The sequence below is a fragment of the Acomys minous genome (assembly GCF_964271855.1).
Source record: "Acomys minous genome assembly, chromosome: 8".
NCBI classification, from domain to species: Eukaryota; Metazoa; Chordata; class Mammalia; order Rodentia; family Muridae; genus Acomys; species Acomys minous.
This window is the reverse complement of record NC_140489.1, coordinates 107,800,892-107,827,168: the sequence shown is the minus strand read 5'-3', so window position 1 is coordinate 107,827,168 and position 26,277 is coordinate 107,800,892. Positions and strand designations below refer to the sequence as shown.

Sequence of the window (26,277 nt, the reverse complement as noted above, 5' to 3'; positions counted from 1 at the left end):
GAGGGAAGTTGTAAATACAAATACATAATGCCCCAAGTACACTGTCACAGATCATCACCTCTCCACAAAGGGGCTTTAAAAAAACTACAGTTAGATAGATCTTTTAGCAGTAAGGGGCCTCTGAGGTAATTCTCCATTGGAACTGCAGGGGGCAGCAAAATGTTGTTGCTTTGCATGGCCAGGAGGTCTTAATTTGCATAGGAGTCCACTAAAATCCTCCATTTAAAAAATGAACACATTCTTCTCAGCACTCAAGGGGGCAGAGACAGGCGGATCTCTGCGTGTTCGAAGCCAAGCTGGTCTACAAAGTGAGTCTAGGACAGCCATGGCTATACAGAGAAATCCTATCAATCTCCCTCTCCTCCCCCCCCCCCCACAAAACCTGACAACAAAACAAACAAAAATTTAAAACATTTATGAGGACCCATAGCCAAAGTTAAAGAGGGAAAGCAACAGGCCCTCAGGAAATGTCACAGATACATAAAGCTGATTTGAGCAATACAGACTTAAAACGAAATCTAGATTTAGCAAAGCACTTTCAAATCCAGTGTATCACAGCAACATTATTTCAACTTCACGATTAGTAAGGTTGCATTTTATTCCAGGAATTACAATGTGTCATTGACAACTGGAACTCAAGTCCTCCTAAATTTCAGCACTAACGAATCAGTTTGGGAAATACTGCTCCAAGTGAAGGTGACGGAGACTACAAACCACGACCGTGATGAGAACCCTCACTTAGCCTCTCCCCCATGACTGGCTACTCAGTGTGGTCCTTTCTGCAGCAGGGCCTGGGACCCTTGCTACTGGCCAGAGAGCAGGCAGGCTGGGGAGAAGTTTAACACGCAGGCTGTTTGATGGCCATTGTGGAATCAAAGCTGGAGGTCAAATGACAATTCCCTATGTTGCCAGATAGGAGCCTAGTGTGACGTCAACACATGTGTTTCCATTTGTGAATGGAAAGGAGCTTCAGAGTCATGCTGGCATTGAACAGAAGTTCAGGATAGCTCGGTGTGGAAAGTCGCAGGATGTGGACTGTGATTTCAGCAGAGGCAGCACACACAAGATGTGCAGGGTTCAGGGTTCCTTGCTGAGAGACATACCTGCTGTTTCTGGATTTGTGGACTTTTTTTTTTTTGATCTTGGTATTCCCCCCCCCACACACTTCCTTTTACTGATCTATAATCCTCACTGTGATGTGATGTGAACATAGCCTTGTGGCTGTGGATGTACTCAGGCCCATTCTGGGAAGTGGCTCAGGGTCATGTGTTGTTGATAAAAGCAAGGCTACAAAACACAGGTGTTAGGAAGGGGGGCCAGTCATTGTCCTTGGGAAGACCTGGATATGGACAACAGGAACCTTCTAGAATTGTATTGTACTTGACTTTATAGAGGGGTCATATAAGTATGTGATAAACAGCCTTGCTGGGGTGGCAGAAGCACGGCTTTCTTCATTCTGCTGGACGGACAGAACGCAGCATGCTTTGACGGAGTCAAGAGCGTGCCATCTCAGGATTGCCCCAGCGGGTATGCTGACTCTTTCAAGTCAGTTGAGGAACTGTTTACTTCTGGACATGCTACCTGCCTTCCCTTTTCCTATTCCTACCGAACTGTAAAGATTCTCCAGGGGTGGCAGGCCTTCAGATACTCAAGCTAGAAAACAGTCTCAGTCTGGAAGCCTTATGGTTGGGGTTGCAGTAAACATGAGTGAAAAAAACTCTTAGAAGTAACTTTTACCTTCCAGTAATTTCTCGTCACCCCTCTTGTCACCCGCCCCCCCAACCCCCTAAAGACTCTCAGGGGGATCAATAGAACTTACTATTCTATTGTAATATTAGATATTTCTGTGTCATCATTTATTCACAAATTTATTGTTTACCATCTAAAAGCCTCAAAGCAGGATGCGCTGGCCATTTCTTCAAACTTTACTCTTGTGTTGTGAACTCTCCATGTATGTGGAGCCGTAACTAAACTTTATGTTTTCTCTCTCATTCATCAGTACTTGTATTATTGGATTGTAGATCTAACCAAAGAGCTCAAAGAACAGAGGGATGAAAAGAGTATCTGACCTCCCTAAATGTAAGGGGAGAAGAACAAGAAAAAGCCCCCTTAACTCAGTGGAAACTACCCCAAATACAACTAAATGGGTGCCATTTCAGGGCTACTCCTAATTGGTGGCCTCTGGAAACAGGTGACAGGGCCCAAAAGAGGAAAAGATTTCATAGTATTCTGTAACTATGAAACATCTAGCATTCTAGCCCCAGAGTCCATGGTCCACGAGGCTCTAGCATGTGACAATGTGGTACAGCTGTTCAACTGAGGCACATCCCTTGTGAGATGAGGAGGGTCCCTGAATTAGCATTTCTTTACTATGCCGCTAAGCTCCCAGCCAACCTGCCACCAAATTCATTCTGAACTGTTGTGCTTTCAAACCTCACTCTTCCCTATTTAAAGGCACAAAGCACAGCTGTCTCTCCTATGGCCATAGTGTGTGTGTGTGTGTGTGTGTGTGTGTGTGTGTGTGTGTGTATGTGTGTGTGTGGTTTCCTCACACAGAACCCTCTGTCTGTAGGCTTTGGGGCACTTCCTTTCTAGGGGGGGCATTATTTTCACTCTTGCCTCCCCCCCATGAAAGCTCTGCTCACAAATCCATAAAAGCTGGCCCTCATCCCTTCTTAATAAATCCCCTTATGAGTGAATTCTAAAAAAAATCCAATTCCGAACAAGAAGGTTTTTTTTTTTTGACCACCCACTCTAAAACACTTGTGAAGATCAACTTGGTGTGGTGAGCATTTGTCATTTCCTTGTAGGGAAATGGAAGTAGGCCATGTCTTGACATGAAAATAAATGATTGAACTGCAGCAATGAGAACAATAAGACCATTTTCATTACTGTAAAGCAAATAAATCCAATAGCTCCCCCATGCAATACAAGTCTTGGAATCTGGTGATTCTTAGCCAGAGTAGCCAGAGCAGCAGGCTTTATAACTCAAGGGGCTTATAAAACCAGCCTGCTGGGTCCCACCCACATCTCCTAATGGGTAGGTTTAGACCAAAACCCACAGATCTGCATTCAGAACGATTTCATATTTTGAAAACACAGAGTAATCTTGATCCAGAGCTTAACTTGACATGACTGAATGACTGTGCTTACGATCCTGAATGAAGTAAGGATCTGTCTCTGGACCATACTGTTCACTGAAGTCCACCAGCGCATCCTGTCCATATGGCCGCCGCCGCCCCGTCACAGGGATGTTGCACAGCTGGGCATAGTCATCTGAGAGGGAAAGGACACTGTTGAGTTACATTAGACACACAACACGCCACCATCTCAGAGCAGCGAGTCTGGCATCACACACACCGTTCAGAGGCATCTGGAATGTGCCTGGGTGTTCCTCTATGTGAGCTGGGCACATGTGCACACCGAGTACTAGGTTCACAAACAATGGCCTAAAAGAGCTGATGATTTGCAAAACCCATCCCAGAGCATGCACACACACACACACACACACACACACACACACACACACACACACACACACACTCAGGGTGGGGGTTGGAATGCCATTTTAGAATCATCAGAATCCTCCTGAAAGAGTAGCTTTATCCAAGTTTAATATGTATCATCATAAAAATACAAGAAGTAAGTAGTCCACGCAATAGGTGAAAAGCAGATGTCCAAAAGGAACAGGAAAAGTGGATTGCTGGTATTCATAACACGATATACCAGCGTCTGCACGCGGATTCTCGGCGTGAATCCAGCAGCTGCTCCGCTAACCAGTTAACACTGTACGACTCTCCAGGCCCCATGACCAGGATCACAGCATGATGGACATCCTAGCGAGGATGAGTATAGTGGTAGTGGTGGCAAAGCAATAAAAAACAAAACAAAACAACCTAGGGATCGCACACCACTTGTTCTGCCCCGAGCTATGGTAAGCTTTTTAAATCAACGCCCAACTCACTCAAGCATTTGCTACTCTTTAGAGATTTTTGTTATCACCTGCAGTTCACAGATGCAGACAAGAAAGCACAGAGAGGTTAAGACTGAGCAGGTGCCCAATGGCCCCAGGTCTAAAGGCGGTAACCAGGCTAAGGACCCTATTTGCTCTTCACCTGAGGCTGCCACTTTCTGTGGCTGCATTCCCATTCCAAACTGGACCAGTCCAGAACGGTTGGATGCATAGCCTTGACTTCCCAATCAAGCATGGGATCTTGGTTCTCCAGCCCAAGGAGAGACTCTGTAATTTATAAATGTGCCACGATCTCTTTCCTACACTTACTAGTGGTGGTTTGGGAAGTCTAGAGGGAAATGCTTCATGTTCTGAATGTAATGAATTAAAGAAAATGCATTCTCCAAGCATAGTATGCAGCAGTTAGTGAAAAGACTGAGCTTCCTAGAGGTCAACTGCTCTGCCAAGATAGCCAGAGGCAGCCAGGGACCAGGCTCTGGACTGGATGACAAGCTCACCATAATCATCAAGACAACACTTACCTTGAAGGTTTCCAGGTTGTTTCCTCCTATACATGACTTAAAACACTGAGTCTGTGAGGAGGGTTCAGCTATTGAAGGCAGTTTTGACCAAGCCTGATGACCTAAGTTAAATCCCAGGACCCCCATGGTGGAAGGAGAGAACTGACTCTTGCACGTTTGTCCTCTGACCTGCACGAATGTGCACTTGGGCTCACACACAACCACCCTTTCTCCCTCTTCCTCTAAATAAATAGCTCTAAGGAAACAGTGTGACCTGTAAAGGCTTGCTTTTATTCCTGGACGGTGGGTGAAAAATCAAAACCCACACACACCCTCTGAGAATAGCACCAGGGACCAGTCAGGCCTCCGAACCCACTGTGCCTTGGGACAGGGTAGGAGTCCTATTGCCCCCATCCCCTCTCCTCATACACAAACATTCTAGAAACAGCATCCAGACCCCAGATGTCCCCAACACTTTGCATGAAGCCATTCTGAGAGATGAACTAATAATTTCAGTAAGGACATAACAGAGCCTGGAACAAGACTCTTGACTCAAAAACAAAACACAAACAAAAAGCCAAAACAAGCAAACAAAAAAACACACCCCCACTTCAAATAGAGCACAAACTGTTGTCAGTTCTGCTTAATATTGGAAACAGCACTAGGAGCCTCCCTTTGAGAGCAGAACTGTACGAACGTTTACAAGTTTTAAGAGCTGAGGTCATCTCTCCTGATTTTTTATTTATATACATTTGCTGTACAACTCAAAGGGAGGACTTCTTTCAATATTTTATAGCCAAGCCACAGTGTGACCAAGAGAGGATATTAAAAATGAATCAATTCATGTACTCTGTTTGGAAGACATAATCCAGACATTGCTGAGTACTCCCCTCGGGGACGTCTGTCAGCTGTTAGGGAGCCTCACTGAGACTTGAGGTCCCAGGATGTCAAGTGACACAGAAAGGGCCTGGCCAGTGATGTTTGGCTTCAATCCTGGGCTCTCCTCCACAATGCAATGATGTGACTCACTGCAGCAAGCACTCGCCTTCTATCAGCGTTAAAGGAGAGACTTCAGGTGGGCATGAAGAGGAAGGACAGACAGTGTCCAAAACCAGCTGCCCGGAAGCTGCACCCTATCTACAGCTGCGTAGATAAGCATTAGTTATGGGAAAAAGTATTTTGGATTAATTTTAAAGACCTAATCAACGGTACAGACAAAGGAGATTAAATTATGACCAGACACTGCCAAGAGGTTCTTAAAGAAGCTTCCAGACTTGGCCATGGCTGGAGAGAGGGCAGAGGAGGGATATGGGATCTGGCAGTTCCGAGACATGCCTCATTTCTATCTTCCCTTCTTCTGCCTTGCACTGCCACCCAGGATTGCAGCCTCGATGCCTCTAAGGTGTTGTATGGTAAGCTTCACTTCTGCATCACATGCTCTGTTTTGTAGCTGAAGATGTTCACCTCTGCTCATAAAGGACACAGCTGCCTTGAAACTCATAATGCAGACCAGGCTGACCTCAGAATCACAGAATCACAGGTTGCCAATGCTGGAACCAAAGGTATGTGCCACCACATTCCACATCAATAACGTGTTCTAACATCAGGTTGACCAAACCCAGATTCTAGAAAAGGATGCTATCCAACAAAACATGGGGTGTGCCTGAATAGACGGTTTTATCCAATGAGGCATAGGTAAGCAGGTAAGGTGTCTTCCTCAGAATCGGAGAAGAACAAATCTCTAGCATGTTCTGGCCTCTGAGCACCCCAAGCTCTGAGAGAAACCCACTCTAATTTGGAGGTACTTGGTCGCGGTTAGGCCTAGGTCTGGCTCACTGTCAGAGTCTAGCTTACGGGGACATCAGTGAGTCGGGGCTGGCTGTGGTACGGAGGCCAAGAATAGCAGATCCCTAAGCTCTTTCCACAGTTTCCCAGGAGAACCCACGAGAACCTTGGCTGCCTCTTCCTCCAGCTTCCCACGAGCACAAGCACAGCATACTTTGTCCTTATGTCTCTCTCTCTCTCTCTGCTTTCCAAAACTTCCTCTTCTTATGCACATCAACGATAATTAATCATCTCGTCGCCTGCCGGGTGCTAGGTGCAGAGCAATGGTTTGCTTAGCCGATCTCGAGAGGCCCTCCTTTCTGAGACCCCCACGGAACGTTTCCATCTGGGGCTGTAGCCAAACAAACGTGAAATGAACAGCGAATGGAAATATTAACACCTCGATGGCTCTCCCCTGCCTCGTGGCATTCCTCTCCACCCTGAGCGCGAATGCTCAGCTCCAGATCAAAGCTAGGAAAGGGATACGTGGAGTGGCATGGGACACCACCACTAAGTGGCCTAAACAGATCCAGGCCATTGATCACACTAATTTTCCTGGCATGGCCGATTCACAGGACAGATGGTCCTGCTTTGATTTCTACTTTAAATGAAAAACATTAAAAAAAAAAACCTACCCCCCTGGAGCCAGTGGGTCTGGGACCCCTGCTGTCAGAAGCAACGGGAAGCACATTACTGCACGCTGGCAGGAAATCTCCATTCTTGATGACAGACACATCTGTGGGGCTGGTCTGGACAGTCACATGTCACAGTGCCACTCTGGCATGTGAGCCACCGGGAGGCAAAATTTTCATTGTCTGAGGCAGATTAAATTCAGCGTTTAGAAATGCAGCAGAGGCCAGACTTGAGTTTTCACACACCAGAGCCGAACATTTAGAGGAAGGAAATTTAAACTGTGTCTATGTGGGAAGATCCAGGCCCAGGTCTTCTGTAGTGAGCTTAAGAGTCACATTTCATTCAGATTTCTCTACCAGGTGTTTTCTCCAACAGGTTTAAGCAGGCATTATTAATCGATCATGATGTTAGGAGGGAGGAGAGGGAAGTGAGCTTTTGCCACAGTGACTGCTTAGCCTGCTGTCAAATGGAAACTTTTCCTTAGCTGAAAGGGGCTGTTTTTTTTTTTAAGTGGTCATTTTAGACTCTTCCATCCAGAAAGGTCTTAGTAGAACTACTTAAGTAGGACCTACTAAGACTTAGAAGACCCACACTGTATTGCATGCCTGTCACATTCAGAAAATAAACTCCTGCCCAGAGTAGAGAAGTCAACCTGCTTCCAGGAAGTTAAAAGTATTAACCGTGGTAGGAAATTAGACACACACACATCACACACAGATACAGACACACCTACACACCACAACACACACACACACCATACACAACAACCATACATGCAGCACAACACATACACAATATACACATAAATAGGTACAACATATGTACACCATGATGCACACACAACACATATACAACATGCACACAAATAGGCACAACACACTCTCACACACACACAAAACACATACAATCAGGCACAACAGACACACACAACCCAAATGAGACCTAGGATCAATACACTTGGGTTCTTGTCCTCATTTTTTTTTTTTTGTTTTAGCTCCCGGTCTGGACCCTGTTTCCATCAACTTCATTTTCCCCATCTATGGAACAAGATCATCTGTTGCTGTTTTCATTTATACAATCAAAGCCTGAAGGTAGCATGAACTTGGCAAGAACTGGATGAACAGCGTGGTGTTTAGGAGAGAGGAAGGGAAGGAAAAATGGGAAAGGTGGCATTTCACTCTATAAGTGAGCAGCAAATGGAGACAAAGTAAGCCAGAGGGCAGGGTAGGAGTACCATTGACAGAAAACACCTTATGACTTGCGTGTGAGGACACATAATCTCAGCACTCTAGAGGCGAAGGCAAGAGGATCAGTAGTTCAAAGCCACCCTGGGCTCAACACCAAAACCAAAACCATTTAAACAACCAGAGCCAGGTAGACAAGGAGGCATTAGCTCAGCACTGAAGTACACACACCCTTGTCTCCTGCAGAGAACACATAGAAAAAGGAGAGTCGGCACGCGCTCTGACGCTCTGGTGAGCCGCCTCTTTGCTGTTTCTCAGCAGAGCACTACAGTTTATAGCGCCCCATGTCTAAGGCCAGCAGAGGGCTCTGTGTGAAGTGCTCTATCTGCCAAGCAGCTTTCTGTTTGCAGCTGCTCTTCTGGCGCCCTAGGAAAGTTGTTCAATGCGTTCCCCAGAGTGTGAGCGTCAGGTAAGTGCTTCGTCCAGCCACGAGCATCTGTGGTTCAAATTCCAGGGAGAGTCATAACCACGAACGCCGATGAGCTCAGCTCCACCAGGGTCAGTTCTATCATTAGCAGGATTTATGTTTATTGAATTTGCTGGATTTATTAGGTGAAGGAGATCAAATTGCTTAATGTTCAATTAAATTGTACTTGTCGAGGACAGGGAAGTAATGAAGTCTAACGTCTTGGCAGGGCTTGTATTCCTTGGGACTCCTGTAAACCATAACACTTTGAGGGAACTCACAGCCATACACCAATCCAGCCTGCCCACCCCCAGCCTTCCCTGAAGGTCAGCTTTCCGGTGTAGTCACTCCCAGTGTTTCCCATCAGATGGCTGCTGGCTAGCCAGACTAGCTGACAGAAGAGAATGTTAGCCTCAAACGCAATCATACAACTAAATAAATAATTTTAAAATGGACAGCCCCTTTGTATTCTAAAACCTGGGTTCAAACATTGATATATATTCTTGTAATGGTATTAAGGTCAGCCACACAGGGAAGCCTGAGACCAGTGGCCGCTAACGTGAGTTCTTCACTAGGAACTTAGTAGAAGGTTCCCAACCACTTCTTAGTAGTCAGGGCCTTGGAAGATACCACTAAGGTCTACTTTCAGGCAGTCTCAAAAGAAATAAGGAGTGGGGTTACTTGTGGTGCCAACAAAGCTTAACAACGCGAAGAGGACACAGGGGAGGGATTTCAATGTGTTCCTCTTCTAAAGGGGTCTACTTCTGTTTCTCTCACTGGTAGGATGAGCAAGTCATGTCATTGTTCCTTCCTGCTCTTGAAAGGGACAATCTAAAAAAACCCAACAAATTAGGATACATACCCACTAGGAGTGCATTTGTTTTTCTTTTCTTGATAAAGCAAGTAAGACATTATTAAGAAAGAAAACTGAATATACACTTAAGGCTAAAACGGAGGCTGTGTGCCTTGTGAATGCACCAAACACCATGGACATGGTCACTTCAGGTCACTCTTGCTTTTGTTTTATGTGAAGTTTTACCTCAAATAAAAAACCATGCAAATTAATGGGAGATATGACTCAATTCTTGAATGCTTGACCAGCATGCACAGGGTCTTGGGGTCAATCCCTGGTAGTGCATGTGCGTGTGTATTCATCATATTCTTGTCCTTTTTTGTTTCTCTTACATACACAGACACACATACATACACACACACACAGTTCTTTCTATTGTTAACTATTAAGGAAAAATACAAGACCTCTCCAGGGTCCCCCCCCCATGCTTCTATATGTTATTCTATTCTTTTAAAATAAAAAAATAGATTTTTTCATACAATGTAATCTTATTATGGTTCTCTTTCCCCAACACCCCCCAAACCCTCTGCACCTACCCTCCCATCAAATCCACACCTCTTGTCTTTCTCTTTCTCATTAGAAAACAAACACACACCTAAAAAAATAATAGTAAGGTAAAAACAACAATAGGACAAAATAAACAAGCAGGGAAAAAAAAAAAAGACCCAAAGAAAAAACACAGGAAGCACATGGAGACACAGGGACATAGACATTCACACACAGAGAAAACCCGTAAGAACACGAAACGGGAACACGCAGTAGGAACACAAAGATCATTTAAGATGAAAAACCAAGCAAGCAAGGTAAAAATAAATAAATAAATAAATAAATAAATAAATAAATAAATAAATAAATAAATATCCTGGATAAAGCATTATAAGACAAAGACCCCTCCCCCCCCCAAAAAAAACTGCCAGCAAGCGTCCTGATTCTAAGTATAATGCTTCCTGTTTCCTCAGGAGGCAAAGGGAGGAAACCTGTGAGGTAATAACCACTAGACAGCAATGTTGTACCAGCTGCCACCCACCCCGCACACCTGTCCCCCGAGAAAACTGAGGTTGAGAGGGATCAAAAGGGTATTTCAAAGCTCAAGTCAGGTTCGATTCTCAAATTCTTAACTACTAACTGTGATAATTTAAATAATAAATGTACACAATTTCCTTTAACAGTACAATTATATTTTTAGAGTATTTTAACTGCTCATTACTTTAAAATTTTACAATGGAGAAAACTGCTCTGATACTTGTTTAAAAGTCTCCTAAGAGTCAGAACTCGAGATTCTAAACAAACAAAGCAATGGGATAGCCCCCGGAACCCACTGCCATCAGTTGGAGCCCAAGCTCTGAGTAACTCACGCACTATCATCTAACACTGAGTGCTTACATGGTTACTCATGAACATGTATTCCACTCAATTCTAGGAAATAAGACATCATTGCTTAGCTAAAATCTGGAATCATTTTAAGATCTCTGGTTCCATTTTATAATTTTTTTGTATGCTGGTATTTTACCTCACTTTGGAGTGTCTCCCCTCTTTCCCCAGGGCTGTTCACAATCAGTTACAATCCTAATGGGGTTCACTCTGGCAGAGACTTCTTTGGCCATGCTCGCTAGGAACTCATGTTACCAAGTGAGTGACATCTTGTAGAGGCGAGCCGTGTGCAACCAACACAACCATTTAATCAACTCTGCTGGTCTCCGAGATTCAAGGCTCAGGAATGAACATTTAAAAAGGCATCTGTGTGTCAGGAATCTTCCTTAGCAAGCTACATTTTCTTCTTCAAAGTTGTTACTTTCATAAAAGTTGGGCTGTTGATGGTGAGCAAACAATTACTTTCCTAGGCTCCACCCTCTGAAAGTTCATCCAATTTATTATTTTTTTTTTAATTGTAATTCCGGGAATCAAATCAGGACCTTATGCAGGCTAGGCAAGAGTTCTACACTGAGTCCCACCTCTACTCTGGCCCCAGTTTCTGACTGCATGCTAAGCTCTTTTTAGTGGCCTATCCTCAGTCAAAAGGGACACACTGCAGTGGAAGGGAGAGTAGAGCAAGCTTCCCCTACCTGTCATCTGCCAAGGCTTGTCTGCCCTAGCCAGGGGTTAGCTTTAGAAAGCCAGTAGCCAGCACCTACCACCGTAGTCTCCTAAAGAGTTTCAAATAAGGTAAAATTAAATGCAACCCTTTCTCGGTTGAAAGTCCCAAGCAGTTTGGGGCTGTGAGATTTTCCCAAGATGTGTTCATAGTCATTCTTAGAGCAAACCTCAACTGCCTCCACAAAGAAGGAGAAACAAACAAACAAACACCAAAACAGAACAGCAGCAACAACAACAACAAAACCACAGCAACTTTTATGTAAAATATGCAAGCCAATTCTACTCAGAGCAAACCCTTCAGTCCAAATTGGCACTGAATGGAAACTTCTAGAAAACTGGACCTATCATCTCCAATTTCAAAATAGAAAGCTGAGATAGCTAAAGCAACTTCTTTTGCGATCAACTAGGTTTCTTGTATCTAGAAACAGCATCACTGGACTTTGAATTGGCTTATTTCATCTCTGTGCCTTCATTTCTCTACTTTGGCTTGCTTAGACTTGGATTTGACGTCAGTGTGATTCCCTCCCTCGAATGCTTAGCACTACTGGCTGTAGACAAATCTTTGCTGGCGCTGCAAACAGTGCAGCCCCTGGGGAAAGAAGCATGGATTTAACATCCACCCCTTTATCCAAGACATCCAAATATTAAAGTGTCAAGTGCTCATGTCACCTGTGACCTTCTGTTGTGATTGTGGTTGGGGACATTGGGCCAGTGGCTTCAACCAGTTCTTATCACAACATTCAGAATGCAATCTAAGACTCACAACTTTGAGGGACATCTCTAGGTGGCTTCTTGGATACCTGCTGGTCTTCTCCACTGCAGGGAACCAGGCTCAGGACACAGCTTATTGTTAACCCTTTCACTGCTCTGGTTTCAGCAGTTTGGCCTGCCCCTGCTCTATCGGAATCTGTTATTTTTAGGCAATCCTTACTCTTCGGCAAACCGTGTTTATTTCTCTACTAACATGTTTTAAATAAATGGCTACAATGTGATCATAACCTGAACGGGGTTTCCTTGTCTACTCAGAGCACAGGTTTTGTTTTGGTTTGTTTGTTTTGTTTCCTTGTTGTTTTAAATGTGTGAGTCCTGTCTGCATGTACACCTTCAGGCCAGAAGAGGGCATCAGATCCCTTCATAAATGGTGGTGAGCCCACCATGTGGCTGCTGGGTATTGAACTCAGGACTTCTGGAAGAGCAGCCAATGCTCTTAATGGTTGAACAATCTCACCGGCCCCAGAGCACAGTTTTGAACCCCACATTTTAGGCTTTTTCCAGCATCTCACTCTTACCTACCATGCCCCATTTTTTGTACTTGACCTCCCCACCCTGTGTCATTTGTTTTTGTGCATTTAGTCCAGTGGTTCTCAACCTGTGGTGGAAGCCCTTTACCAAAACCTCCATTTCCAAAAATATTTACATTATGATTCACAGCAGGAGCAAGATTACAGTTATGAAGTGTAATGAAAATAATTTTATAGAGGGGGATGGGGGGGTCATCACAACATGAGACACTGCATGAAAGGGTTGCAGCACTAGGAAGGTTGAGAACCATTGCTCTACCCACTTTCCCTCATCCCTTCCCACTTCAGAGATGGGGCTCTGTGGGACCACGAAAGCATTGTCCACTGGGCACCTTCAGCATGGTAGGGAAGCTCCAGAGGAGACCTGTTTCCTGAGGGGGACCACAGGCAGTCGGCTAGAGTTTGATTTGTTCTGTCCTGTTATCACCTTAAGTGATACAATCAGTGGAAGACTGGTCATAAAGATCAGTCCACATGACAGCCAATTTACACAGAGACGGGACACACGTGGCTGGGGAGAGAATGCTTGCCTTGTGTTTTGGCTCTTGAATCTCTAATAATTGCCTGAGTCAATCTTTAACTTCTCTACGCAGTGACCTTGGGTGGCCTAAAATGGTAATTCTACTGACCACCACTGCAGATGTGGTAAGGCCAGTGTTAGTGCTTCATTTAGAGTGCAGTGCTCGCTCCTGTCCCTGGTTACTATAGATGCCTACTGTTTTTAAAAGAACCACGTAACAGACTGTCCTACAGTCAAACTTTGGGATTCCAGTGTGAAATGTATTTGCTTTTAGAATCAGGAACTTAGGTCGAGTGATAATTACAAGAATTTGAATAAGTGGGTAAACAGTACTCAAATACACGTAGAAATTCAAAGGACTTGTCTGTTCTTGGGAGAGAGTCTCTAGACCAGGCTGCCTTGGACTTACTATGTGGGATGAGGATGACCTTGACCTCCTGATTCTCCTGTCTTTACACCCCTAGTGTTCAGGTCACAGAAGTGCAACAGCATGCTGGGTTTATGTGGTGCTGGGGATCGAACCCAGGGCCTTGTGCTTCGTAGGCAAGTAGTCTACAAATAGAGCTACATCCTCAGCCCCTATATTTAAGATTGACTTCTGATATTAATAAGGCTGTTTAAATATTAAAAAATATTAAGAGTTGTGGGCTTCCCTTTCAGCTAAGGTACTTGAGAGAAAAAAATCAAGTGGACAAAATTAATAAGGGAAGACTGAAGAGTTTATGATATTGTCGGAACTTATATAAAACAGGAAATGTAGTATCTTCCTTGAGACAGAAACAAGAAGACACTATAAATAAGTTTCATTTTCCAGGAGGTCGGCTTAGGATGGCATGTTGTTTATATTCAGGTTAATCACTTCCAGTCTAGGATTTTACATTTTGTAGATTAAATAAAACGAATGTTCATTCAAAACCCAGGTCCTCTCCAGGCATAAAGCCTCCCTCGTGCCTCACACATTACACTGCTGAAGGAATCTGTGAGCACGTGAGAAGCTTCCTCATCAGTGTGCAGTGAGTGCTATTGGGGCTGTACTAGGCCCCAATTCTGGGGCCTTGAACTGTTCTTCCTAAACACCTTGACTTTGGCATTATTTTTTGATACTCGCTTCCTCTCTAAGAGATGCTAGCACTGTATAACAAGGTAACCATGTAGAACCAGCATGAGCTCAACTTACTTTCTGGAGTGGGGTTTAATTATAATCACTTGATGCCCTACAACCCAGGCAGTATCACAGCTGACACCTGAGCGCCCCCTTGAGGCAGGTGTTGATACTGCCATTCATTCCATGCAGGAGTAAACTAACAGTGCCGAACAGATATACAGACATAATTCACTACTGAATATTGTTTCACAACCATCCCTTTGTAGAAAGAAAACTATTTTGCTTTTTTGGAATAGTGATAGGAAGCCTTCTAAATAAATACAATAAACTTTTTGGTGTGGAACAGTATAAACTGCAGGCCAGCCATTCCACATAGCATATAATTTCCAGGGACACCAAAAATTCATCCGCAAAGAACTGAGCCACTTGCCTCCTTGGAATACTTCCACCTCGGTTTAGAAGGCTTGCACTATCTTTCTAGTTTTGTTATCCCCCATTCTGTTTCTTGAAGCACAGTGCTCAGGATCTGTGATCAGAACGGTAAACGCTTTTACACGAAGATAGGATTAAATTATTACAAGTTCACAAAGATCTCTTAATTTTAGATAAAGGGAGATTTGATTGCTACACCAGAGTGGGATTCTGGGTCGCTTAAGTAAAGGCAGTGGTCCTCTGCTGTACTTCCCATGCGGGATGTCCCAGAGTTATTACTAAATTTTTCTGGAAAAAAAATGTTTCTTGGAAAAGCCTTTACACCATGAATACGGAAAGATATTTTACAACCGTTGCTCAGTTACAGTGATTTTCAAGTGTTGTCTGCAAGTGAAATGTCTGTCTTCCTTCACACCTCAAGGTTGTGGAAGTCTTATAGCGAGGTCTTTGGGAACATGGGAGAGCTGCTGGCTCTATCCTGTCCAAGGCAGATTCTAAGTCCTTTTCCTTGGGTAAAATTATAGAAAAACATTGCACTAGGTTAGTTAGCAACTGGGCTATTTTACAACTCTTTGGCATAGCAAATGTGTCGTGTGTGAATATTTAGAAGACATATTTGAGGATAAAGCAATCTCACTCACAATTCTGTCATACATTCCAAACACAAATTTTGAATTTGCCACAAACTTTTTGGCCTACAATAGAGTATGTGTTTAGTAAATGACAAAGTGAAAGAAGAGATGTGTAATTAAATACATTTAAATTTAAGCTGTAAATTTAATATGAAAGTGAAAACAGGATATACAGTTTAGACTTTATCTCAGAAAATTTACCTCTTTTCTTGTCAACCACAAAAGGCATATAACTTATATGCCATAATAATCATTCCTGTTAGGAGGTGTATGAGTAACTTACATAACTTAATAACTTTTTTAAAAAAGCCTTTTATTTAGGTAGTGTCTACCTAAACTAGAGGCATTAGGTAATACTGTCAAAGAGTCTCTTGCACTATTTATTACTCATTCACTTAACACTTACACGGGGAGACAGTAGTGACAATTCTATATCTAGTCCCTGTTCTCTGAGTTCAAGTCTCAGCTAAACACTCTTGTTTACTTAAAATAAGATAATTATATATATATATATACACATCACAATATAAATTGTAAAAACAAATTCAAGTAGTGAAAAAGATACAGATTTATAAGAAGCCATCAACATAGCTATATATGCTCTTCCTTTTAATTTATCATGCAAACACTTCAGTCATGCTGTTTTATGCCTTTTTATAGAATATGGCTTACAGCTGGCAAGCTGTTTTCTGGCAAGCCTGACAACCCAGGCCCACAGGATAGAAAAGAGAAACCTGATCCCTGCTAGTTGTCCTCTGACCTCTCTACACACACACTGTGGCACACACACACACACAAAAGTATATGTAATAAAAGTTTAAAAAATGGTGTGGACAGCATTCCCTACCAGGATGTACAGTTACATCAAAACTCATCAATCAACTCCAGACACAATCAATTCCACTTCTCCTTATTAGAAAGTAGTCATGTTTTGTTTGCTGTCACTCAAGCACATCTATAGGATGCTCTCCCCAACTTACACTTACTGACTCCAGTATTGGTATGCACTCTCATCCTCAGACCGTTTTGTTGCAATGCAGAGGGCAATAATTCTATATGTTAATCAGTATTAAAATATGATTAAATTTATTCCTTTTGTGCCACTGCCATTTCCATTAAGACTTTAATAAAAATGAAAGCAAATGCCAGGGGCCAATACCTGAGAACTCTCAAGACGGCTTCAGAGGTGGATGCATGTTGTATAACAGACTACCAACAGGGGGCACTCTTTCAACACAGCAGTTATCCCATTAGGCAAGCTCCTGACACATGAAGTTTCAAGTGAGGACTCTATCAAGACTTTATGTTCCATTAACTTACAACATGGTTCTCTGAACGATTTATTCGTCAGGAATATAATTCTTTAAATAGTATAATTACAAACACTGTGATTCCTAGGTACTGTAAGTCTAGAGTCCAAATGTGTCTGTCATTCATCGCTCACAGAAAGATTTTTATCTTCGTTTGATAAACACATATTACACATATATGGAGGTATAATAATTCACAGTCATGTTTTCCAAAAACAATTAAGTTTATACTTTAGTTGGGCAAGAATTATTGGCTTTAACTCATTATCCAATTGAATATATATGACCCATCTGTCCTGCCAGTATGCCTGGGAGACAGGCTAACAGTGCACTCACTTGATTTACTACCCTCACGCTAACTCTAAAACCATAACCCTTTGCCTGCATTAGCACACCACACGAGAACACTGAAAGATTTCAGCTTTAAGTCTTCACTCTGTTACTTTCATGTTTTAAAAAAATACTGTTACGCCAGGCGTGGTGGCACACGCCTATAATCCCAGCACTCAGGGAGTCCAGCCTGGTCTATAAAGTAAGCCCAGGACAGCCAAGGCTACACAGAGAAATCTTGTCTCAAAAAACCAAGTTTAAAAAAAAAACCGTTATTACAATGCATGTTGGGTTCTCAGGGAAACAGGGCACAGGCTACACTAAGGCAGTTCCAATGAAGTCTAGAGGCAAGATGCCTGGATCTGACTCTGCCACTGAACAGGGCATAACAGTGCCAGCTCCCTTTCACTATCTCAGACCCATGTCCTCTTCCAGAAGGAAGCAGGAGTTGTCCAAGTTAGACTGGAGAAACGGATACCTTTCAACAATGCCTGACACTGAGACCCATGAAAACCCAGCAGGAAGTTTCTAATCAAAGACGCCACATTCTGATAACTACGATTTCCTTCTAGCATGGCGTGAACATTTATTTCCCAGGGGGCAAACCACGCCTGCCCTCTCTCTCTCCCTCTCTCTCTCTCATCTGAACTATGGACACAGTGGTTTATTGGCTTTGAATTGGCTCTCCCAGCAGCCTCGGCTTTCAGGGTCTCACTTCACACGGTGATAAACACATCAGCGTTGGCGGTCCTCCCCAAACAATGTCAGCCACTGACATTTAAGACTGGGGAAGGAGGAAAGGGTACTGTGAAAGCGAGAGGCAGGAGCGGGAATAAGGCCAGGCAGGCCTCCCGAGTTCTAGAAGGCAGGGGTTGTTAGCACATGCCCGCCATAGCACTGTCACACCCTTCACCTTACCGCTTTCTCCTATGCGAGTCTGCCATTTGGTCCCCTTAGCTAAGCTGAGGACTGACATAAAATCCGGAGCAGCCCCAAAAGGGAATGGAATTAAACAATGGCATTGTTCTTCCCATGTGAGGACCTCCTAAGACATTCCCTCACCACCCACTCACTTCTCCCATGTGCGCTACCAACACACAGAACAACATAACATCTAACTCCAGAGAGCCACATGGAACAGGCCACTCCTACAGCTGTCACCTGCCAGGGTCCCCAGACTTGCTGCTTTAGCAAGAATTAATGCCTGTGACCTATTGGACCAGAAGTGTGAAGACCTGCTCTGAGCCAGGGCTGTACTTTACACTGCACTTTAATGCTCAAAGCTGATGACAGGCCCTGCGATTTATTCTTCAAATTCCCCCAGCACCATTTCCATCACTAACGGACCATTCCCCCAAAACAGTGCGGCCTTCCTTCAGAAACTGGAAGGTTCTGTGTCTGGCGGGCTGGGCCTAACCCAGTGTTTGAATTAACAGAGGACAATGCCGTCCTTCTCAATTGCCAAGAACTGCAGAGATAGCGTGTTTAAAGGGCTCAGTGATAGATTATGAGCATCCAGTTCTCAAACTCACACATTCTCTGGTTCCTCTGAGAAAACTAGCGGCTGGCATTGTGAAAGCCGAGCTGAACGCACTCAGATGCTGCTCAGTGTCTCCAGCATCTCACTAGCTCTTGGACCTGCAGTGGAGGCATGGTGTCCAGGGCTGTTTGGCATACAAAGTCCTGAATTCTCCTCCACATAACCTCAGAACCAGGCTGGAGTTCAGATGAGACTCCTGGCTCACTGGCTTGCTCTTGTTGTTTACGGACAGCAGTGTGTGTGGGGGGGGATCTTGTACAATGACAACAGTGATTCCTCATTGGTCGATCCCTAATTCATGCTTGGGTGTTAGGTAGCAATATGTTTTATGAGACGTTAGGTTCTGGTTACATTAGAAGATGCATCTGACATACATATGTACATATATGTGTAGTGTGTGTGTACATGCCACATGTATAAATAAGCAAGAAGTCACAACCCCCAGCAACAGCAACAACCCAAATACAACCACCTGAAGGCACAGGAAGAGTATGACCAGAAACAAGCAAAGTAATGCATGAAATATTTATTTACCCACACGATAGAAACGACTCTAAAGGGATTGGGTGTGTGGCTCAGGAATAGACTCCCTGTTCCGGCCCACGGCGCCATTCTCAACACCGAAGCATTCCCCAATGACAACGATTCCAAAGCCAGAGTGTGCCAGCGGTAGGACAGCGACTACCACCCTGGCTGTAACTTTTCCAACTTTGCCTTGGTGGAATAATAGAGTCAGATAAAAGTAAATGTGGATCCCTGGCTCGGCGTTACTACTTGTGGGAGGTTTCTCCCTGGGCAGCCCTATAGACACATGCATGGAGCTCACTGTTGCATTGTTTACGATGGAAAAAGTCACGGGGGCCAAGAAAGGCCATGAAGGAGTAATTAAGGCGGCCAGCATGAGCTGTGGCTAAATAAACCAGGCTTCATAGATAGAACAGGTCCTGCACAGCTCTTCTTCACCAGTTCTGAAACACCGCCAGCCATGATGTGTATTTAAGAGTTAGAATGTTAAAATGTGCAAAAAAAAAAAAAAAAAAAAAAAAAGAAAGAAAAAAGAAAAGAAAAGAAAAAGAAAAAAAAAAGGCTTCTGGCCATTTTAAATGCCACCAGTTAGGAGGCAAACCTGATTTCAGAGGTATTGACGTATACGACAAAAAAAACAAAGTGTTGCACAGGCTGCGGGTATTGAGTTCAGTTTTAAATATTACACTAAAGATATATCAATGACTAATATAAATGGATGTATAGTAAAAAGCCTACAAGGCTCAAAGCCCATCTGTCAAGAGTGAACATCTTTGGGGAGCGGAATTCAAATGTGGCAGGGCAGGTGGAGAGAGATACAACCCCTTTGGTTGTTTCAATTCTTTGGGAGTTATTAATGTTATTTTTTTTAAATGAATGACTCTTTATAAGAACAAGGAGACAGGCAAGAGTGGAAAGTGAGGAGCCCCAGGCCTTGCTGTGCTCATTCTTGTTTTCCTGTGGCATCTACCTCCTGTAATCACACATTTTCCTGCCCTCATCACAATCCAGGAAGTCAGATATGAGTGTGTGCTCACAGAAGGCTGCTGTCACGAGCAGTGTGGCAGACCCAGTCTCAGGACACACTCTTTCTGGTTTGGAGCTGCCATCACTCCCACCTGTTACCTCAGGTATTGACTTTTTGTGTGGCATGTCAAATTATTTGCTTTTTCATGCTACACTGATGTTTAAGGCATTTCTAAGCTGGGATGTTACGTTTAGGAAGCAGCTTGATAGAAATATCTTACTAATTGAATGAAATGGAAGTGAGTGCACTTGCCCTCTTGGGGGGATGACGCTTTGTTTCTGCCTGCTGCCTGCAGATCGGATGTGGAGCCCTCAGCGACTGCTCCATCATCATGCCTGTCTGCTTCCCGGCATGACGATCACAGCTTAGCCCTCTGAAACTGCAAGCAAATGCCTAACTAAATGCTCTCCTTTATAAGAGTTTTCTTGGCTGTGGGGTCCCTTCACAGCAATGGGACAGTGACTGAGGAGTTTTTAAAAGTCGGGGATCTTTGGAAAGCCTTTGCCAATTGAGCATCTTTAGCCCCCAAGTCTGATGTGCTCTAAAATCTGAACTTTTACATTCTTTGGATTGGAGTGCTCCACCAGTATCTGTCATAAGGAGTTTGACATCAACACTTGAACTTCTACCGATGCTATTACTTTGTAGTCTCTAATGCTGTTTCCCCTCTCTTTTTAAAAAACTGGGTAAGAACAAAATAATGAAGTATCTGAAAACATAAATTCTAAAGAAAAACATAAAAAAACATGTCACAGATGGTTAGATTATAATTTCTTCAGGTCATTTATCATTCTTGGGGGGGGGAATAAAAACAATTCTTTCAAAAATTAATGATGTGGTCTGGCTTAAAGGCAAACCAGGAGGCAGATATTTGTACAACTGTATCCTCTACTACACACACATACCACATACACACACACACACACACACACACACACACACACACACACACACATATAAACACCCCTACACCTGCAATGACATAAAATGCAAAGAGAAAGGCTATATGAGAGCGATGCCAAGGAGATGAGGAACACGTGCCAAAGGCCATTTGAAGGATAAGCTGGACATCAGCTTACCTGAGTCCTTCATGGGGCAGAGAGCACACTGCATGCCCCATGCCTCCCCGTACAAGCAGCAGCACTCTGTGTACGTCGTCTGTTTGCCTACAAGAGGACGGCTACACACGTACTCCTCGCTCAGATGCTCCCAGCACAGATCTTGGTAGACATCCGTTTCTTCTATTTGTTCTGGAAGGGAAGAGATGGGTCCATGACAACTGCACTTTTACTCCTATTGCCTCAGCAATGTGGTGGAAGCCAGCGAGCCTCAAAGTTTCCATCCCTACGTCTATGAGCGACTTCCAAGTCTGAGTCCAGCCTGCTCTTTCCGCGGATCATGTCTCTGTCCTCTCTAGCTGAATGCCATTCCATCAGCTGACATTCTGCGTGCTCATAGTGTCCTGGCTCAATGCTTGCCTCCAGAACTAACTTCCTCTCACCTTCTTTTGCTATCCCTTCATTGACCGCTTATTTGTCTTATCCTGTCAACCCCACCCCCTTCATCTGATCCTGTCAACCCCCGCCACTTCTTTCTGCATCCATGCTTTCCCACTCATTCCATCTGCTCAAACCCTGGACCAGTAACACCTCACACTAGAATCCTTCATTCTAAACTTGCCACCTTTGGTTCATCTAAAGGAATCGCCTAGATGTGATAAGTGATTGATTGATATGCTAATAATCAATGACATGCCACACCCTCAGAGGCTAGTAAAGAGTCCCAACCACACACTTCAGGGTTCTCCACTCTGCTGAACTCCACACCTGGTTCTGTTCATCTTATCCATGTCCTGCACCTAGACAAACACACTAATCCGGCCCCCCCCCCCCTTCCCAACCTCACATCTTCCTCTGAAGTTTAACTGTGTTGAACTCTCAGGTGGAGAAGCCCCACCACTACTCAGCCCCCAACCTCATATCCTGATGTTTACTTAGAGAGTAAGTACCAAGTATTTATTAAATCTACGTATTAGCCACATGTACCTCACTATCTCTCTTAGTAGCTTTCTTAACTTCTTCAGGTTAATCAAGCAACTAATGTCTCTACTTTTTAGTAATTCCTCTTTTAATTTAAAGTGACAACCTTGAGCACTTATCTGTACAGACCATTTGTACCTCACACCCACACATACCATTTGATTCAGTTGGTTGTACACATCTCTTCTCAGAAGCATCCAGGACCATTGGGTGGGTGCAAAAACAGTTGTAAGAGCCCTCTGTATTAACACACTGGCCATCAATACAACTGTTAGGGTCTTGACATTCATCCATATCTTAAGAGGAAAAAAAATCACCAAAGAAAATCAGCAATCATCTGTGCTTCACATAGTTACCAAACCTAACACGCTCCTAAATTCAGTCCAGATTCCAAGAGCGGCCACATTTGAATTAACTACACATCATCATCCAAAGGGGACCCCTGTGACTGGAAAGACAGAGTCACTGAGGGAAAGTAATGCTGCTGTTGCTGTTATTAAATATGGAAAAAATATCGAGGAATGGGACACACTTAGAAACTTAAGATAAAATGCCCCTCCCTTTTTAAAACAATACTTTAAAAATGATTTCCTTATGCTATGTTTTTCTTCCTAGAGAAGACGGTTTTTAGCTTAAGCATTAAAGCTCTTAAAAATGCCCTTTGCTTGCATGACCTGACTGATGAAACAGGAGGTGCTGTAGACCAAAAGAACACTGCGGTCATATTGGTGACCTGGATTGTAATTCCACAATGAATATTAATGCTTTGCCTGACATCCATTCAAATACGAGGATGAAAGGCTTTTATTTCTCAACTCTTGCTCAAGAAAGAGATCCACCAACCACTTATGTATCTTTTTAAGACATCATTTAGATTCACACACGATTTAGATTCAATCACACCATTTTTGCTCTAGCATTACTTTTTTTCTACGCATTCTCCAACCACACTTTACTATATTCTCTCAAAGCTTACCAAAACACTGTAATTTGACAGGATCATAGTATGTCCCCTGCTTACAGTAGCATTCGTACCCAGGCTGAGTGTTCAAACAGTAACCATTTTTGCAGATTTCCTCTCCAAATAGCAGGCATTCATCGGCATCTATGGGATGAAAGTTGAGAAACAGACATAGGAGTATGTTTTGATTTTTCAATTAAAAAGAACCTAGCCAGTATCTGGTTTCAGGTTATGTATTACTATGTTCAAACGAATCTTACATATATAGAATATAAAGTTGTTAAAATTATGCCCAATTGACAGACACAGGGGCATGATCACACAGGGTTCTAACGTCACCTGGTGCTTGCTGAGCTAGTCTGTGGCTTCCACAGCGGCTCTCAGAACCTGCTCTAGGATGGACTTCATGAGATCTGCCTCTCTCTCTGCTATATGCTGCCCCATTTCATAGCTGAGATACATAAAATGGCCAAGAACAATTTGACAAAGCATGGAGGTCTTCTCTGGGGACGGAGGTAAACTCATGGGATTGCAAGTTATAAAGAGGGATGGCAGACCCACTTCTCCCATAGGAATCACCTCTTGGCCATCACAGACGCCTCCATGAGAAATTGAAAATAACTGGGCCCACCAGTTTACTAAGATTCAAAGGATGAGTAAGATAACCTTTGTACAGGATTCTGGAAACTCTGAGGTTGCCTGTTCAAGCAATTCAGAACTCACATCATCTAGTTCTCATTTTGAAAACTGTCAACGCCATGGAGGACCTGTTTGAATTTACACAAATGGAAAATGGTGGAGCCCAGCACAGAACATGTGGCAGTGCCGGTCTGAGCCCATCTTATTCCACCACTCACAGCACAGTTAGGAGGAGGAACTGGCTTTTGTATAAAAGGGAGGATGGTTTTATGGTAAAATCAAGGTTCATAACACGAAGTGAAATTTAACTGCATTCCTGTAACTATACAGTATATGATATTTATGAACTTGAAAACCATTCAACACATAGTGCAGACCAAGTCTCCTGATCCAGTTGGACTAAATCAGAGATATATTTTAAAAACACAAATGGAATTTCTTCTCCAGCTAAATGAATTAGTCCATATCATTCAAATACCAGCTTCACAAAAATGGATGGATAATAAAGCCATTTTCATAGTCTCTTTTACAGCTACTTTCCAGTTTTCAATATTAAACTATAATGGAAAAAATCACCTAACATATAGTAGGTCATAATAATATCTCTAACATGGAACAATGAAAAGTCAGCTAATGAGGAAATGTTCATATATATATTATTCATTGTTACATATTTGTTATTATTATATATTTATTTTTTTATTTACCAGAATAAACAGGCTGAACACTTACTTATTCAACAGCAGCACTAGAAATATAAAACAGTTACTTTTGGTTTTTTTTGTCATTTTCCAGTCTTCATTATGAATCTGTGGCCATTAGCAAAATCTTGTAAGGAGAGTAGGAAATGCTACCAAAAAAGCAAGACTCTTAGTTTCCCAGCTAATCAGAAAGGGCAACATGATAATCAAATTTACATGCTCATGTAACTTGGAGTGTATGTGTCTAAGGCAAAAGAATACGTCCTAACTACAGTTAGTATCATGTGGTAAGAAGTTATGTACAAGTTACTTCATTGAAACCTGATTGTAGTTGTGAAAACATTCCTGTTTCAGTGATGAACAGATGGGAACTCAGGTTAAGAGGCCCCTCCAGGCCACATAGCCTCTGGCCTTCTGACCCCACATCACGGCTCTTCCAGCATCCACAAGACCTTCCTCCGGGGGTGGACTAAAGGGCTTGGCCACCAGTCCCCAGAGCCCCACAGAGGTGCTCTGACCCCCGTGGAACCTACGCCAGGCTCCCACCCGAGTGACTGACACATGTTGCAAACTTATTTGCACTTGATTCTGACCTTTATAGTTCTCCCCACCGGTGTCGGTGTCATAAGAGGATTCTCCAGCGGGGACAAAGCCTTTCCCTCTAGGGCACATTTCCGTGAATTCAGCTAATTTTTAAGGGAGACAAAACCAAAAAAAGCAATGAGTTGAGACAGAACACAAAGAATCAACATTTCCCTGGGTGCATGCTTTCAATCCAGCTTCACCTTCTCACATTCAGAAAGCTCAAAACACTCAAGCAATAAACACAGTTTGGTCTCAAAGGCGCGAGTTAGGCCAGCAGACATCCAATGGCTTCAGAAGTTCATTTATCCTTTCTTTTTAAAATTTGCTTTTTGAGACAAGGTCTTATTGTGCAGTCCTGGCTAGCCTATGATTCTCTAGGCCGACCAAGCTGGCCTTGAACTCACCAGAGATCTGCCTTTCTCTGCCTGCTTGAATTAAGGGTGCACACCACCATGCTTGGCAATGTAACATATATTTTTTTAAACCTCCCACTTCACCCATGTCCTATTTGATATAATGACTGTTATTTTTGCACTACTTTGGAGGCTAGTGTTTTGAAAGCTTAGTAAGAGCCTATGAAGCAAAAGTTTGCCTTAAATATATAAGTTGTGCCTATAGATATTACTATCATTAGTATAAAGTAAGATGGATCTGGGAAGCTAAGAGATGGCTCATCACGTAAGAGCGTTCCTCACTCAAGGGGACTGGAGTTCAGATCCTAGCACCAACATAACAAGTCAGGTGTTCTACCTATGTCTATAACTCCAGCTCCAAGGACAGTATAGAGGCATAATGACCTCTGGGACTTACTGCCTTCCAGCCTAACTGAGAAAACTTGAGGCCAGTGTTCATGGAGAGCCTCTGACTCAAACGAATAGGCAGAAAATGATGGAGAAGGATCCCTGATTCCAAGGATACAAATGGGCACATTTAGCTACATGAGTAAGTGAGCATATGTGTGTGCTTGTACACACACACACACACACACACACACACACATCCAAATAAGATGGATGGCTCTTATTTAATTGTAATAAAACTAAAATATCTTTCATAGCATCCTACAGAGCCTGATTGTAACAGTACATCTAATGACAGACAGG

General features: G+C 43.3%; 1 protein-coding gene and 1 long non-coding RNA gene across 10 annotated transcripts in view; one reads left to right on the top strand and one right to left on the bottom strand.

The window, feature by feature from the left end:
• LOC311604225 overlaps positions 1–8,231 on the top strand; it is a 62,414-nt gene extending 54,183 nt beyond the window's left edge. For both annotated transcript variants that reach the window (XR_014781405.1, XR_014781406.1), the window contains exons 2-3: positions 5,852–6,035; positions 7,925–8,231. This is a non-coding gene — a long non-coding RNA (uncharacterized lncRNA). The remainder of the gene's footprint in view (positions 1–5,851; positions 6,036–7,924) is intronic.
• The window catches only part of LTBP1 (latent transforming growth factor beta binding protein 1), a 381,021-nt gene that overhangs the window by 2,710 nt on the left and 352,034 nt on the right, over positions 1–26,277 (bottom strand). For all 8 annotated transcript variants that reach the window (XM_084793790.1, XM_084793789.1, XM_084793788.1 and 5 more), the window contains 5 exons: positions 25,183–25,275; positions 23,265–23,393; positions 22,444–22,584; positions 21,329–21,499; positions 3,154–3,276 (listed from right to left, as the gene is read on the bottom strand). In XM_084793790.1, the coding sequence (XP_084649916.1) occupies positions 3,154–3,276; positions 21,329–21,499; positions 22,444–22,584; positions 23,265–23,393; positions 25,183–25,275 (657 nt within the window). The remainder of the gene's footprint in view (positions 1–3,153; positions 3,277–21,328; positions 21,500–22,443; positions 22,585–23,264; positions 23,394–25,182; positions 25,276–26,277) is intronic.